General features: G+C 36.6%; 2 protein-coding genes across 2 annotated transcripts; both read right to left on the reverse strand.

The window, feature by feature from the left end:
- Positions 1–445: 445 nt before the first annotated feature.
- Positions 446–4,676, reverse strand: pus7l (pseudouridine synthase 7 like). The gene is made up of 9 exons (XM_082166686.1): positions 4,571–4,676; positions 3,560–4,328; positions 3,311–3,470; positions 2,277–2,472; positions 2,092–2,190; positions 1,917–1,998; positions 1,413–1,705; positions 1,213–1,266; positions 446–1,126 (listed from the first exon to the last, which is right to left on the reverse strand). The coding sequence occupies exons 2-9, from the start codon at positions 4,317–4,319 to the stop codon at positions 839–841; spliced, it is 1,932 nt and encodes a 643-aa protein (XP_082022812.1). The 5' UTR covers positions 4,320–4,328; positions 4,571–4,676; the 3' UTR covers positions 446–838.
- A 679-nt stretch (positions 4,677–5,355) lies between these two features.
- twf1b (twinfilin actin-binding protein 1b) lies at positions 5,356–13,121 on the reverse strand. The gene is made up of 9 exons (XM_082166188.1): positions 13,019–13,121; positions 12,128–12,205; positions 11,183–11,361; positions 10,134–10,229; positions 9,936–10,040; positions 8,183–8,308; positions 7,783–7,933; positions 7,120–7,241; positions 5,356–6,971 (listed from the first exon to the last, which is right to left on the reverse strand). The coding sequence occupies exons 1-9, from the start codon at positions 13,041–13,043 to the stop codon at positions 6,804–6,806; spliced, it is 1,050 nt and encodes a 349-aa protein (XP_082022314.1). The 5' UTR covers positions 13,044–13,121; the 3' UTR covers positions 5,356–6,803.
- Positions 13,122–17,428: the final 4,307 nt, after the last annotated feature.

The raw sequence follows: 17,428 nt of genomic DNA on the forward strand, positions 1-17,428 counted from the left end.
AGAAGTAATTTTAAGAAGATAAAAAGGATGCATTTTATGTTTACATTGTGAGTTTGTCAGTCACTGAGAGCTGATCTGGATCATTGAACGAAACTACTAGATCCATGTGGCTCTGTTGGTCGAGACCCTGGCAAGATCATAGATTTGTTGTAAAACATGCAATTTAAATGTTAGTCCTCTCACTTTCGACTCACCACCTCGGTTTTGTAGTTTAATTTACTTATACAACTTATTGACCACAAGAGGGAGCTGATGATCAGTTGTTTGTCAATGTGAGAGACTTTTGCTAGTATGAAAATGTTAAAGTATGTGTGTCGTTTTTGATGCGAGAAAATATTCTGATTCGTTTATCAACAAGTATGTCAACATAAGTATGTCAGATGTCACTCATTTGTTTAAATGCCGAAATATTCAAGTACTGAAAGCATGACCAAAAAATAATGAGAACTGTCAATAAGATTTTTATTAAATCTTTGCATGTAAACTTCAAGATCCATCCAGAGTTCCAGATAGATGACTCGGAGCCTCCTCATCGATGGCATTGGCGCAGTACATACTTTAAAATCCCTAAGGCACATGATACAGACCACAGGAATACTTTGAATCGATGTTTATCTGTTGGTTTTAATGAAAGGCAAATGTTTTCTGTTAATTCCTGGACTTCCAGACACCATAGTTATGGAATGGTTTGTTATCCAGATGTTCCTCTTCTTTTCTTGTGAGTGGTTAATCCCTCTGAGAGCACAAATGCTTTCTCAACAGCCCCTCATATTTGACGTTACCAAAGATCCACATTATTTAGACTGTTAACATCTTTTAATAACCGTTATTGAACGAACTATGAAAGATCACGCTTCATAATCTCTCCGAGACACACAGTAGCGTAGCAGGACGCATCCAGGTCAAAGGTTAGTGACAGACTTGGCTCCTCCGCAGTCCGCAAGCTGTATGTGATGTTCTGGGGCTTTGCGAGCAGGGGGCGATAACACCCCGGGACGTTGAGTTTAAGAGGAGTCACTCTAAAACGGCATGACCCCAAGCCATCCTGAGCCAATCTGTCCTGATACCATTGGCCCAGCAGGTTTTCTGGGTACTTGACACTATTTCCTGGCATCGGAAGAATCACCTTGAAGAAAACCAGCAGAAACATAAGAAACTGACGGGTAAGGGTTAGAAGACAGCAAGAGAAAAAGAGACATTTGAACATAGTACCTGGTCTAATGAGAAAACGTCATCCTTCTCCTCCTCGGAGGTCACAACATGGACCTATGTTGTTGATATGACCACAAATAAAATAATTATATATATATATATATATATATAATTATTATATGAGAGAGAGAGAGAAATGATGTAAAAAAATAAAAAATAATTACATTTATGATTAAAGACCTAGTATAATATTTCCTAACCTGTGGAGTGTTCAGTTCCTTTGTGGTGCTTTTGAGTCCCGTTTCACATCTAGCCCAAACCAGATCTCCTTGGACAGTCTTTACGCCCAGTTTTTGGAGCCGGTATTTGGCTGCTTCGTTCCACACTCTGCTACAGTAAGAGTGGAGGTAGAAGACCCTCATGCTGTGGGGTAAACTGAGCCAGCCGCGTATGCAACCCTCCTGCCCGCTGCCGTACCGGTGGAGTGCACGGAGCATAAGCCGCTCTCTTGCTTTGTAAGCTGGCATGAGTGCCAAGCTCTCCTTGGCATTCCCTGAAGAAAGAGACGTAAGGAAACGGTTAGTTGTTCTTGGATGCACAGGAACCGAAATCTATAAAGCAACAATGTTTACTATTTATCTATAGAAAGACTAGTACGTCAAACGGGTTTGGAATGAAACGATGTATCAGCAAATAATGACCGAATTTCAATGTTTGGGTGAACTATCACAAACTTCAGCTGTCAGAGAAATCCCAGCACAGACCTGTGAGAAGAAAATGACGTTTCGCCTTGTTCTGGAGGTCATCACCATCCTCTGGGGTGAAGAACAGCTTAACAGAAGCCTCCTGCTCAAAACACAAACTGTTTTAGTGCTTTCAAACAAAAGACGGTGCACCAAATATAGACATTAAATGGAAATAAATGGCATGAAGTGGTACTATTTTCTCCTTCAAGAGCGCAAGTCCTATTTGGTCTGCTTGGACACACGATCCACTTCCAAACCTCTGGGGACCGTAATTATTCACAAAGCCTCTGTTCTGTAAAAAAACAAAATCATTTTTTAATTGTTGTGTTTGTCCATTTCAATGATTCATTAAATGCTGGTGAACATGCACATAATTACCTTCACATTTTCCACAGCCTCTTTCACAAGCTGATGCAGCTCTGCAAGTCCATGTTTCCCATGAGGCTTCAGGTCTCTTATGACAAGATCAAAGTGATTTCCCTGGAGTCTGCCAAGCTTAAGGGGTTCAGACACAGGACGGACATGAGAGATCTGCATTCCTCTCCGCTCAAACTCTGAGACTTTGTCCAGCAACCTGCCAATAGATTTTTTATTTATTTATCTACAAATGGAGTGAAGTAAAACAGGGCTTTTCAAACTTTTTGATGACAAGGAAATGTCTATTTTTATATCAACATTTTTAGTTTTTCTCACATTCAACTATGTGAGAAAAATTGTTTGAAATTATAAAAATGTTAACAATTATTTCAGTTTTATTCATTTAAACGTAAATGGTTTTTATACTGTTAGTGAAGTAAAACAAAATATAAAATATATCTGAGGGATATATATATATATATATATATATATATATATATATATACATACATACATACATACATATATATAAACAACATATTTCCAATTAAAAGCAAGGTCATTGTGATAATTACAGAACCCAAATAAATGAACGAAGTTAAAGGTATCTTCAAATCTTTTAATTTTTCTCTGACCTTTTTCTTATAAAATGCAGTTTATTTTACAATATTTAATTTTATTAAGATTTTTTTCTTGTTGTTGAATAAGAGAGAATAAAACTTTGCATTTATTTCAGAAAATTAATTTGCATTAATTTGTTTTAGAAAGCAAAACAGTGTAATGGTAACAAATTAAAAATCACTGTTACATGTGAATATTAAAATCACTGTTACATGTTTCATTAATATCTAAAGTTAATATTAGCCCAAAAATGTTGTATTCTTTCAAATTTTCTGCAGATACCCTAGCCTGGGTATCCCCAGACCTCAGTTTGAAAACATCTGGGGTTCAGAACATGGTCAAGACATTTCCACTAACTACATTTTTAATTATGTTCAAGAAAATTGAAAAACCAATGGGAAAAGACTGGGCTAATTGACTAATGGGCTGTTTACCGCTCTGGAGAGATCTTTTTCACCACCATGGTCTGGTAGGTGATGGCTCGCTTGTCTTTGATTCCTGCGTAGGTAAAATCGGACGGAAGCACTCCAAGTACTGCAGCCATGTAACTGATGGCCTCCAAAGTCTCCAAGTTCTCCTTCCGCAGCGTGAAAGCTGAGGGGAAATGAAGACTTGCATTTAAGGCTGATTTCCACAGAGGATCAGTTATAAATGATGACAAGTAATGTGTCTTCTCCACTCACCTGTGTATAATGTCACCTCCTCCTCTTGACAGTCTGCTATTGTTCTCTTCTTGGGTTGTTTACTTCTCTCCCTTAGTCTCACTGTAATGGAAGTCTTCTGCTGGTCTGTGAAGCTCTTGGTTTCCACAAGCTTTCCAAACCGTCTGCTAACAAAATGATGAACTGAAGTTCGGTGCTCCTTGCTATCGTCGGGCAGGAACGTGAACACAGAGCAGGGTACTTTGGCATCGATGAACCTGAAGAACTCCTCAGCTTCTCCTTCAGAGGCTAAACTGGCGAGCTCCTTGAAGTCTGGGTCCTCTCTGACCCGAATCTCTGATTGGTTGGTTAAAGTCTGAAGGAAGGGGAAGTTGTATCGTACTGCTCTGTGAACAACAGCTCTCAGGTGCTTATCAGGATAAGTACCCAAAGACAGCTCCACCTTTTCTTGGTCACAAATTTCATTTGGATTTGCTCTCATTTTGTTAGTGAAATGTTCCAATTCTTCGTTCATAGCTGGACCCAGGATTAGATTCAGATCAAAGCAATCCTGATTTAAAATGTCAGTGTCATCTGGTTTAGATGGTTTTAATGTATCACCCCTTTTATTAGCTTGACTTTGTTGAGGTTGTTTTGTGTGTTCTTCCTGAACATTAGGACTGTTAACAAGTTGTCCAAGAGTGTTCATCTCAATAACCACAAAGTCTTGGGGTGAGTTTTTTATAGTCCCATAGAAACCTTCATGGTCTGATATAAAACAGGAGAGAGTGTCCCTCTCCATTCTTGAGTTCTAAACAAAAGCACACTTAGCGATTAATTCACCAAATCATTTTATTATCATGTTAGAGATGTATTAACTTGTATAAACATTTGATGTAAAGATATAATGAAATGCAAAGGGGATTTAATCGTGTTAACATTACAATTATTACATAAGAAAAGGTCGTATCACTGTTACAAAGGCTCGTGCGTTAAAAACTGTTACGTCATAAAAGAATAAAAAATACATGCGAAAATAGTGCGTTCACTCACCCGCGTGCTATTGTTGTCACAGTTGATTACTTCCGCAGCACGTGGTACCGCTCTTAAAGGCACAGACGCAAAATCGCAAGCATCTTAAAGGGATAGATCACTCACCTTCCAAACCTGTGTGAATTTCTTTCTTCTGCGGAACACAAAAGAAGATATTTGAAGAATGTCAGTAACCTAACAGTTTCTGGCCCCAATTGTCTTCCATTGCATGTATTAAACTAAAATTAAATTGAAACAAAATAAACATGCACTATTCATACGATATCATGAAAGATAGATAGATAGATAACTCCAAATGTATATCTTCAAATCTTTTTTATTTCTCTCTCTCTTCTTTCTTATACAATGCATAGAAAAACACATTTAAGACATTCTAAAGAATTCTAGGGCCCATCAACTATTTGGTACCCATATAATTAAAACTATCTTCTTTTGTGTTCAACAGAAGAAATAAATTCATACCGGTTTGGAAAGTGAGTAAATGATGACAGAGTTGTCATTTTCTGGGTGAACTATCCCTTTAAATGACGAATATATATATATATATATATATATATATATATATATATTATTTATTTATTTATTTATTAAACACTTTCTATCCTTTTGCTATCTAATGTACTGATTACAAAATTTGTGAAGGATGTTGTCACATTAAATCATAATAATAACCAGACATTAAATAGCATGTATTAAACTAAAATCAAATTGAAACAAAATAAACATGCACTATTCATGCGATATCATGATTGATAGATAGATAGATAGATAGATGACTCCAAATGTATATCTTCAAATCTTTTTTATTTTTCTCTCTTCTTTCTTATACAATGCATAGAAAAAGACATTTAAGACTCTACAATGATTCGGTTCCAGACTTCATAATACCCTTACACAGGAGAAATGTTAATAGTGGTTTGCCTGTTGTTAATCAGCCGATGGATCGTCCCAGAGGTTATGGAACTTACAGTCCCTTCCCTTATGAGTGGTTTCAACAGCATCTCAAGCGAACTGAACTCCATGCACTGTATACATTAGTGTGGTTGCAAATGGCATGAAATGGAAGTTGACCATTAGTTGACACGTAAACATTCGTTCAGACAGACAGGATGGCCATAAACCCGAAACCATGGACACTCAGTTCAAGATGTTAGACAACGACACCATCTGGACAAACAGCTGTACAGGCTTAGAAAAATAGTATCTCTGCAGGTTTAGTCTTCACTAGAAGAAAAATAGCTAATAGCTTTTTCAGATTTGTGTTATGACTGATTCTACTATAATCATCTTTCTATAATTAAACAATCCTACGTTAAAAAACAAAAAAAAGCACAAGACCAATTTTTAAGAATTAATACATATTTAAAAAGGTATTGGAACATTTTCAGCACATTATTCTTGGCAAATCCTTCATTGAAATCATCCCTACCTTCTCGCTACAAGGTTCATTGGCTGTCAGAATACTGATGAGCTTGTCAAGTGATTTATTTGGTCGCTCTTTAAGACGTTTTTCAACCTAATCAATCAGAAAGTTAATAAATAATGCTTATGGCCTCATTCAACAGATCTGAACTTCTGACCTTCCTGATCAGACAACCACTTGGAGCAAGATTCACGGCTGTGGACTGTTTAATTTTCTGGGCTTGTTTTCCAAACATAAATCTTGCCTAATCTCCAAAGCCAATTTCCTGGACAAATATTAACGCTACTCGTCAGCTAAAACTGTATTTTTACTGGAAAGCTACCATTGGCGTGCAATATATACCTGGACTAGATTAGTTATCCGTTTATGGGAAACCATCTCAACGTTTTTTTCTTAAAAATTTTCTTCAAAAAGGGTTTTCCTCAAAAATCAATATCTATTTTTGGAAAACAAGCACTAAATGGAGTATCTATTTCAACAGTATTGCACTCTACATCATAATCTTGGCTAATATGCAAGTAAACAGCATAATAGTGTTAAAACTATTCCCAGGACAGACGGCATCCTTGAATGCAAGTGAAGCTTCGTAAAATACATTCTCGTGTACCTCAATCTGTGTTCTTCGACATAGCGTATCATCTTGCAAGCTACAAAATGTAATTTCACAGGCTTAGTGTTTTACTTTGTGCATAGATCAGTCTATAGGGCTGTGGTCTAGATGAGTCAATGGAAAATGGAAATTTGTTTCAGGACGGGGATTCATTAGACTAAGTGGAATGTACCACTGTCAATCTCGGAATAGGATGAGGTTTAATCGTCATCGCCACCGTCCCCCGGCGGCCGCGTGATTCGACGGACCCCCCTCTTCCCGGTTGGCCCCTTGGGTTTGGCAAAAGCTTGCTTGTGCGCATGCTGCTTGGGATGGACCTCTTCGTACAGGAAATCACTGGTTAGTTCATCACCGTTTTCAATTTCCAGCTGAAAGGATGAAGAATTAAATGAGAAACTATAACGTTACCATTATTGTAAATAGTCTGCTTCTGATAGCATATTCATGCTTCCAGGAATTTATGCTGTAATGTACTTATAATACTGCAGTAAAAATGGTTAGGTGAGCATATAATACCTTTTTTGCAATTTCAATGCCCAAGTTTTTCTCCACTGTGTCTATGAGAGGGTTTTTGCAGCTTGAATACAGCATTCTCTCTTTGATGCTGCATTTATAACCAGGCATAGAGTAAATGAACACTGGAAACACAAACACAAGAAAAGCATTGAAAAAGCATTATGTATATTTGTTTCTCATAAACACGGTTAAATCTACCGACATATGGGACAAAAAAAGTCCAACAATATTACCTGTCATTAAAAGTAACATTCAAATTTGAACAAATGATCACTCAATGTTTTTATAACATAATACACCATCAATCATTTAATACCCCTAAACTTTCCTCGGACTTAATTTGTGATATAAAGTACATTTAAGAAAAACAGAAATATTTAAATAGTAGTAGTGGTCAGAATTATTCAAAATTACAAATTAAAATATCAAAGTCTTAAGTGTGTGTGTGTGTGTGTGTGTGTGTGTGTGTGTGTGTGTGTGTGTAAACATTTCATCTTTACCTTCACAGGAATAAATTACATTTCAAAATATACTAAAACAGCTTTCACTGTATTTGTGATCAAATAAATGAAGCCTCACTGAGCATAAGAGACATCTTTCAAATACATAAAAAAATGTAAATATGCACAGTCATAATTTGTTCATCTATAAACAATTGATTACCTGTGGATTCGAGGTAGTCTCCTTCATGAGAGTGTTTGTAGAGGAAAAAATGATATCTAGCTGCATCATTTGGGATCCTCTTAGGCAGATCTTTCAGATCCGTAGGAGCCGTGCTGGACAACTTGATGGATTCTTTAGGGAAATCTATTTCCTGTTAATGGGATGGACATGATCAATAAATATCATTGAATAGTTACTCAACAACATGTATTTCAATTCTGTCACATGTTGGGGGTAATGTGGCTAAGAGTCAGCCCAACCAGTCTGTCAACAAGTTCAGGCCATTATGCACAGGTGTTATTTCTTTAAGTGATTAAAAAGACAAAGGGTTAAAAAGACAGATAAGATGCTATTGTACAGAGCTGCTGGGAGTGGTGGAGGGAAAAAAGGCCTGAAGTACCAGTTGAACGTAGTTAATCCTTTTCTCCCTGAACTGCTCCAGAGCCTGAATAGCTTCTCTCTGCATAGGGAACGCCACTCCCTGAAGAGTCTGCTGCTTTGTGTCAACATGGACGTCCGTCTGCAACTGAAAACACACATATAGCCTTAACAATGTGTATGCACTGGCCTGTAATAGCCAAAGCAGTCACAATGATTGTTAAATTATTAGTTAGGAACCAGCTCTACAATTCATGGTGTAGTTTATTCTTCTACTGTCTACTACAGGTTATTGCACTGCATACTTTTACACACAAACCTTTCTTTTACAAAGAGCTTTTTGCACTTTAAAACACTGCACATACTACACACTTTATTATTTAATATACAAAGTAAAAATACAAACATATATTTGTTTGGCATATTTATATACTTTACTGTAAATAACTACTTGCTTTTTTTCCTTTCTCAAAATTGTATTGAATGGTATATATTGCACTACTGTTGAATGCCTGAGCCTCAACCAAATGCATTTCAATGTACAAATTGTCTTTGACATTAAACTTGAAACTATTAGAATGATTTCTGAAGGATCATGTGACACTGAAGACTGGAGTAATGGTTGCTTAAAATTCAGCTTTGCCATCAAAAGAATAAGAATAACATTTGAAAATATATTAATAATATATATTTATTTTAAATGGTAATATTGCTGTTTTTACTCTCTGATCAAATAAATGCAGCCTTGGTTGTGGAGTGCATAAGATAATTCTTTCAAAAACAGTACAAATAAAAACTTCCTGATCACAAACTTTTGAATGTTACAAAAAAATAAATAATAATATATATATTTATATTATATACCCAATAAAAATGGACATGTCAACACTGCACGCCACATTCTGCGTTTCACCCACTGAATGAACTTCCTGCTTTGCTTCTCTGCCTCCTTTCATCTAGGATTGGGACCAGCATTTCATCCATCCACCCATCTACTCAATAAAATCTCTCTTTCAACAAATTAATAAAAATAAAACATCACAAAGCTGCTTTCCTCTCCTCTTATACATGTAGATTAGTGTAGTATTATCTTCCTCCCACAGCTGCTGCTCAGAGGGAGTTCAGGGAGCCTTTTGATTGGGTCATTAATCTGCCTGTCATTTTGCAACAGCCAATGAGGCGTTTAAGAGTCAGAGCATATCCTTTTATGGTTTATGGGAGTTTGTATGCGCTGCCAGCAGCATCCTTTCCAATTGGTTCCAGAAGCTGGTTTAAATGAGAGAGAGTGCATGGGACTGAGCTTCTCTATTTTTAGTCTGTGTATGTTTGAGGTCAAATATTACATTTATGTTTTTAGCAGACTCTTTTCCACAAATCATGTCAATACACTAGGCTTTGACATGATGTTGTAAATAGATCAAAACAACAAACTGCATTACAAGATATAAACAAATATATCAGATCTACAACATGCATATTGCTAAGCAAACAAACTACCAATCTAAAAAAAAAAACTCTTTAGTTCACAATGCAGTGTAGTGCACTAAAACCATTCTGGCCTAATGGCTTCTAAAAGAGCAGCCTCAGTTAACAGAGACGATTCTGTGCAAAATGTAACGAAACAGTGTTTTACCTCAGGTCATGAAGTTACTGGATACAAAAGGCCTGAGGCGGACGGTTGGGCTGATGTGGTTTTCACATTATTTTAATAAAACCTCAGCAGGGCCTGACTAAGGTGTACACCCACGCTGTGTTTACACTGATGTCAGCATTACCTCATTGAGTTTGATTTGCCTCAGTTCCTCCTCTGCTGCAGTCAGAGGCAAAGGCGCCGCCTGCGAGGTGAGGTACTTCCTGTAGCCGTTTAGAGAGATATCATCCTGGCCAGAGAGAGACGCGTTAGTGGGGAAACCAACGGCTGAGATTCGTTCATGAGAGAATTTGAATAAAACGGCAGCTGATATGTGTCATACCTTCACTGTGCCAAAAATCTCCTCTTTAATGTGGCCACCACCAAACTCTTTTTTCAGCGTGGCCCTCGTAGCAGCATACAACATCTTTTGTCGGACCTGAAAGAAAACTTTTGTCTTAAAAATAGGTTTTTGGATTTTTTTTAGGATCAGATCCATTTATTTTAACAGGCCAACATGCATCTGTAACCAATAACTTTTAACAGGGATGATCAAAAACCAAGGAAACATATATAACAACAATATAAAAAAGCAATACATGAAGAAAATAAAGAAATAAATCATAATAATAAATGACAACATGTAATAAGAATACTCAATACAATTATAATAATAACAAATTAATAATATTAATATTATTTCTGTTTCCAGGTCAACCTTAAAGTTGTTTTGTAATAGAAGAGCAGTTTGAGCAATTTTATCTTGCTCACGATCAGCATGAAAGACTTATTTGGGTGCGATTGAGACTCTGACCATTTCAGTCTCTCTCTGTTTAACATTGAGGGAAAAAATTAGAATGGCAAATTTGTAGCACTATATCAGGTCAACCCATGGCCCATGCTTTCCATAAAACCAAAATGTATATATGTGTGTGTGTGTATATATATATATTATTTATTTTCTTCATGTGTATATATATATATATACACATTTTGGTTTTATGGAAAGCATGGGCCATGGGGTGACCTGATATAGTGCTACAAATTTGCCATTCTAATTTTTTCCCTCAATATATTGACATCTAGATATTTTGCTTCAATGCAAAGACTCCACTATATGAGAATAACTGATCCATAGATATCCACATTCACTTTACACATACTCTTTTGTTATAACAATGGTACAATATCCTTGATGATCATATCCACATAGTACTATAAAATAGGCTGTTTTAATATGGACAGGCTTAACTGGGATATTTCTTTAAAGAGCTTTAAACCAGAGATACTATATATGGAGTGGATGGATTAAAAAGCACTGAGTGATGACATCTCATGATTTCCTTTGGCCTCATGAGCTGAAAGATGACGACATCATGCTAACAAACTCACTGGAGAGTGATCCGGAGACCAGGCCAGAAAGATCCACTCGTAACCCTGGTTGTTGGTGGAATCCAACCTGTAGAGAAGGTACGAGGGCATGTCGTCCTCCAGGAGTGGAAGAACATAGCTGTCCCATTCCTGGTCCCATTTCTTGGCAGCCCGTTTACTTCCGCCAAGAACTAACTTCTCTACAGGAAGACAATGGAGGAAAGGAAAGTGTGATATGATTCTTTGGTCATACATGGACACACATCCTTTTTTTCTATTTAGTTCAGTCAAATGCAAAACAAAAAGTACAGAGCATTATTCAACAGCTCAGAAAATGTGAGGTAAAGAACAAAAAACAACAATAAAACAAAGTGAACATATAAAGCACAAGCAAACAGAAGATTTGGGCAGATAAAGGAATTTGAAAACCTTTTTCAAAGTTTCTTGTTTTGTGTTCTCATAAATAAATGATGGTTTTTATTGAGTAAAGGCCTGTTCACACCAAGGCCGATAATCAACAATGAAGATATACCGGTAGTTATAAACATCATAAAAAATGATAAAAATCATTTTCACAACAAATTTTTTTTCAGTTGATGAATGATACAAACATTGACAGCCAATCAGAATCCACTCAACTTTAAAGAGCTTGATGACAAAACTTCAGCACGCTAATCTAGTTATCTTTATAGTGATTGTTCTTGGTGTGAATGGGCCTTTAGTCTTGATTTGTGAATGTAAAAGAATGTTTGCTGATAATAAAAGAATAATGATGTAATTTTATTTTTCAGAAAACTTTGTAAATAAATGATATATCATAAGGTTCTAAATTTAAAGCTTTTTTAATGTTTCTGTCATGTCCAATTGAAAATGCAAGTGAAAAGTGTTTAAAAAATAAATAAAGGTTTCAATAAATGTTTGCACATCTGATCTGATGTGTCAAATTAAGTAAAACTGTTATCTCACCATTTTCAATCACTACTTTGATGAGCCGATATTCTCCATTCCGAGCCTTTGCAAAGATTTCTTTCACTTCCCCGGTAGCTGAGAAGAGAAAGCACAGGGCGAGAAAGAACAGGGCACAATGAATCCATTTATTCTGATCCGAAACAAAGCTGACCATCTCTGGATAACGGAATTGAAATTTGGCTGATGAACTAAAGCGAGAAATCTAAAGAGGCATTGTTAGGGGAAGTTTTAGGAGACTGTTGTCCATTCCTGGAGTACGTTCTTTGAAATTCTTTGCAGAAATCACAATATTATCATGCAAAGTTATCTTTAATTAAACCATTAGCATAACTGCATTGATTCATAGTAATGTGTTGTCATGGTAACACAACGCCACTGCAGTAAAAGCTCAATCAATATAACTTAAACAGATGTCCATTGCATAATGCCTGGCAACAGCTTTGGATAAAGGTGACACGGTTATTACAGCTGGACCTTTGAAACCTGCTGTCTTCCTTATGAGTGCACAATCCTCAACTCCAGTCCGACTACACACACACACACACACACACACACACACACACACACACACACACACACACACACACACACACACACACACACACACACACACACACTGATAGTGAAAGACCAATCGGAGTTTATTTGCATGCCCATATTAGAACAGCAAAAGGCAGAGTACACTTGACACAGATTCACTGTCTGTCTCTGGTTTGTTTACTGCTGGCTCCCAATAAAACTATATAAGGCAAATCAGTCTCAGCAACGTCCACAACAGGTTATTCTGTTTACAGACAATCGCCAAATAAAGAAACGTGCATTACAGCGATGTAATAAACTCCGTCCGACTTATTTGAATCGACGTTAAAAGATCGTAAAGGATTTTACCTTGGATGCCGGTTTGATGAGACATTCTCGTTCTCTTGCGTCGGCCGGTTGGTTGAAGGTAGTAGTGAAAGAACACGGAAGTAGGAGAATGAACTACAGTAATTCGATAAGCCTGTCATGTGATGTCATTACGTGACCCCGCCCACTGCGGCGTGCGTGTGCTTTTGCTTTTTTTTTTTTTTTTCAGGAACAAACTCTATAAATATAATTTTTATAAATATATATAAATATAAAAATTTAAACAGAAGTTGCCTTAAAAAGCAACGTCCTAAAGTTGCCCTAAATAAATAAATAAATGAGACTAATGAAATAATAAAATAGTTTCTTTATTTCTAAAAGTGCCATTGGTCTTTTTTGGATTGGTGGTAATTATAACTAGAAAAGGAAAGTTAGCCAAGATTTTATTTCCTTAATTTTTATGTTATATAATGGTTACATTATTATCAAATAGCCTACTGAAATTAACATTGATCGAATTGAATCATAACATCAAATGTAGTATGCACTGTCAGTATTTTTCAAACTGGGGTCTGGGGACCCTGAGGAGGTGCAAGGGGGTCCGTGGAAAATCTGAAAGAAAAACAGTAAACAGTCTAAAAATAAAGAAATTGGCCAATAATAATAATAAATAAATAAAAATAAGTAATTAAATAATAAATCTAACAATAGGCTATATTACTGAGTAGAAAAACAAAGTAGTAATAAAGATAAGCTTAATAGAAACTAAATATTTTCCAAATAATATGGAAGACATATTGCTATTACCTTTTCCACGTGTGTTTATATATATATATATATATATATATATATATATATATTATAAATGTCCTTTAAGCTTGGGGGTCTTTCATACAAGGATGATCATATTTGGGGCTTGAAAACTCCTGCACTGTTTAGTTCCTGCTGAGAGAAGCAGGGCGCTTGGCATTAGGCTCTGTGCACTTAGGACTGATCTTGGAAGTGGTGGAATTTCTCAAATGCAGGGTGGGGTTGCGAACATCCCACAGACATATATAAATATACAGCCAGACTAAGTGTTGACTCAGTTACTGTGTGTGTGTGTGTGTGTGTGTGTGGGAGGGAGGGGTGGCACTATAGAGCAATGGCAGGGTAATTCATAGTCAAAGCAGACTAAACCTTCCTTGTGAATTAGAGGTTACTGGGCCACACACCCCAGTGCCAAAGGCCTTAATCAAGATCCTCTGCGATAGTTGTGTGTAATAACATATTCTATTTAAAGAATACATTTCTATAATTACACAAAATTGGCTGCTTGCTAATTACTAAAAAGTCATCTGTTCCTTACTGACTTCTCTCGATATACTGAAAGCATTTTAAAGCAACATTTTATCAATGAATCCAGCATTTCAAGAAAGAATGAATTGTAACATTCCATTCCTTCCTCGTCCATTAGTTTATTCTGACCTGATAAAACAAAGTATTTTGTAATATTGTCTGAATACCTGATTCATGCAGCAGGGGACATTCATTGTGATTTGTGCAGCTTCTGTCTATCGGTTATGTAAAGCACACAAAGGACAAGTGAAAGTCATATCTCACAGCTGTGAAAAATGCAGAGAGCCTGGATTTTCACAACTACTCACATTCAACATGTTCGAGGATCATATAGAGGAGACGGAGTGATGAAGCCAGTCAGTATACTGTGAAAGGGGATGATTAGGAGGCCATAATGATGGACAGAGGCCAATAGGCAAATTTATGGGATTTTTTATGACCACAGAGAGTCATGACCTCGGTTTAACGTCTCATCCGAAAGACGGTGCTCATTGACAGTATAGTGTGCCTATACTGGGGCGTTCCACACAGAACACAGGGTGAGCGCCCCCTGCTGGCCTCACTAACACTTCTCCCAGCAGCAACCTAGTTTTCCCAGCAGTCTCCCATCCAGGTACTGCAGGCTCAACCCTGCTTAGCTTCAGTGGGCAACCAGTCTTGGGCTACAGGGTGATAAAGCACAAGCATTTAAGCCCACGAATCCTAAGTTATTTCTGGAATATGCAGTGTTCTTCAATGCATGGAATAAAGACCTATGTTAGCCAAAAAGCACAAAAGACTACACTACAAGAAAAACAGCACTTTATTTTACAGTCCTGAAAAGTTCAGTTTGATTTTCAAAATGATAAATGGATGCGATTCGCATACAATGTGATGAGGTCACGTGTAGCATACAACTGTTTGAAATGTTTTTAATGGAATAATGTCTACTGTTTTTATTTTTTTTAAGTGTGCACTCTCAGAAAAAAAGGTAAGAAAAGCTGTTACTGGGGGGGTACCTTCAAAAGGTACACCTATGTAGGGGAGACCGGGGACAGTTGCAACAGGGGATGGTTGCAACATGTCATTTTTCTCCAATCAGAAATAAGCTAGAGTGATGACACTCATACTGCACATGCACAGTTAGACCCTCCCCCCACCAAGAAGACAGTAGACATATTCAACATCTGCTGCTGCATTTATTGAACAAAACTTGTTTTGGAGGTATGAAAGTAAATTTTTTCATGAGATATATTTTTGTCATACTGTCCTGAAATTTTGTATGAATTAATCAAAACTTACTTTGTTTGAATTATTGTTTTGTTGACTTCTAAGTGACATGGTTAGCATGTGTCAAAGTCAGTGTGTCTAGCAGGCGTATGATGTTCTGTCATGGCTGATAGGGTCGGGGACGGTTGCAACATGTTATAAATTGCATGTTTAATAAAAGTTTGTTGCATTGCAAATTGTTCAATTCTTCCTGTCTGACACTGAAATATGTAGAGATTGAATAGCATATGTAACACCTGCACACTGAATATATGTAGGCCTATGTTCTACACATGAACAAACAAAACTCAATAACTGTTATTTGATAAATAAGACTAAATAAATAAATAATAGGCTACAATAATATTATTGAAATAAATAATACTATAATATTATAGTAGGCCTAAAACAGTTAATATTTTCAGAATTCTTTGCTCATTGAGACAAAAAGCTTAAGTTAATTAATGAAATTTAAGGTATTTTTAACATGTTGCAACCGTCCCTGGGTTGTGTTGCAACCGTCCCCTCGGTCGGGGTCAGTTGCAACATCTGACTTCTTCCATTCAAATAAATACTGTGAACGATATGTCATATATAATCATCTTTAAATGGTATGGGTAATTAGCAGACAGATGCAAGTTTAATATATACAAATTTGGTTGGTCTAGTCCAAATAGTCTCTGAGTAATTGAGAGAAATGCAAAAAGTGTTGCAACTGTCCCCGGTCTCCCCCTACCTTATTTGCCCCTAAAGGGTGCATATTGGTACCTTAAATGTACTAAAGTGTATTAAATATTATTTAAATTGTACACTGCTAAATGTAGAAACGTTTGAAAAGGGTGACCGCTTTTCTTTTATAGCTTTTTTTCTTTTAGAGTATTAATAGTAAACTGGTATTCAATTTTAATGATTGCCAATAGCATTAAAGCTGATTTAACCACTAGGTGGTGCTATTATCCTATTCGTTTTTGGAGCTTCTCTAGACTCCTCGCTTTTTTATATTTAGACTATGAATTGTAAATCCAGGAAAGCAGTTGCAGAATGCAGTATTCACTTACTACAGATGTTTCAATTTATAGACTTAACAGAGAGCGTGAGTTTTCTCATTATACTCTTTAAAGACATCTCTAACACAGCGACACAAAACAAACAAAAACCTGATTTAACAGGACAAAGTTAACAAGCTGTCATGAGACACACACCCAGACAGTCAGTAAGGTTCTCATGCAAGTACATGTAGGGGATATAAAAATCCCTAGTACAAAAGGCATATTGTCTGGCTTTCCTGTAATAGGAAAATAAATAGACCCATCTAAAGCTGCCATCAGGTGTTTGTCCAGAACTGAATGGCCATTTCAAGATACATAGAGGCCATAACTCAAGCTGTCCCATTTGTTTGAGTGTGTGTGGTTACGGCACAGACTGAGAAAGAGAATGAAAATGTGCAGGCTTATGTTTTTTTTGTTTGTGTGTGTGTGTGTGCGTGTGCGTGGGAGGGAGATAGAGAAAGGTAGAGAACAGAATAGATAGAGCCTGAGAAGATATTTCTGTCCATGACTATGATATTAGCGTACATAATTATGCATAGGCTTATAAAAGCACCAACTGTAATGATGCACAGGGTATGCTGACTCTTAGCTTGATATTATATAGATACTTTATAATGGATCCAACTGGTAGCTCTTTTTCAAAAGTCATTACTGAAAACCATCACTACAGGCAAACCCCACCATTCATCCTTTAACCCAAACCAAATTGTACCCCAAAGAAGATGTTATACATGTGTCTGAAAGATCTGCGGGAAAATTCACAGGCATTAGTCATGAAACGGATGAATGCTTTCTCATTTTGACGCCACTGAAAGCG

This window comes from Leuciscus leuciscus (genome assembly GCF_965113295.1).
Source record: "Leuciscus leuciscus genome assembly, chromosome: 4".
Taxonomy (NCBI): Eukaryota; Metazoa; Chordata; class Actinopteri; order Cypriniformes; family Leuciscidae; genus Leuciscus; species Leuciscus leuciscus.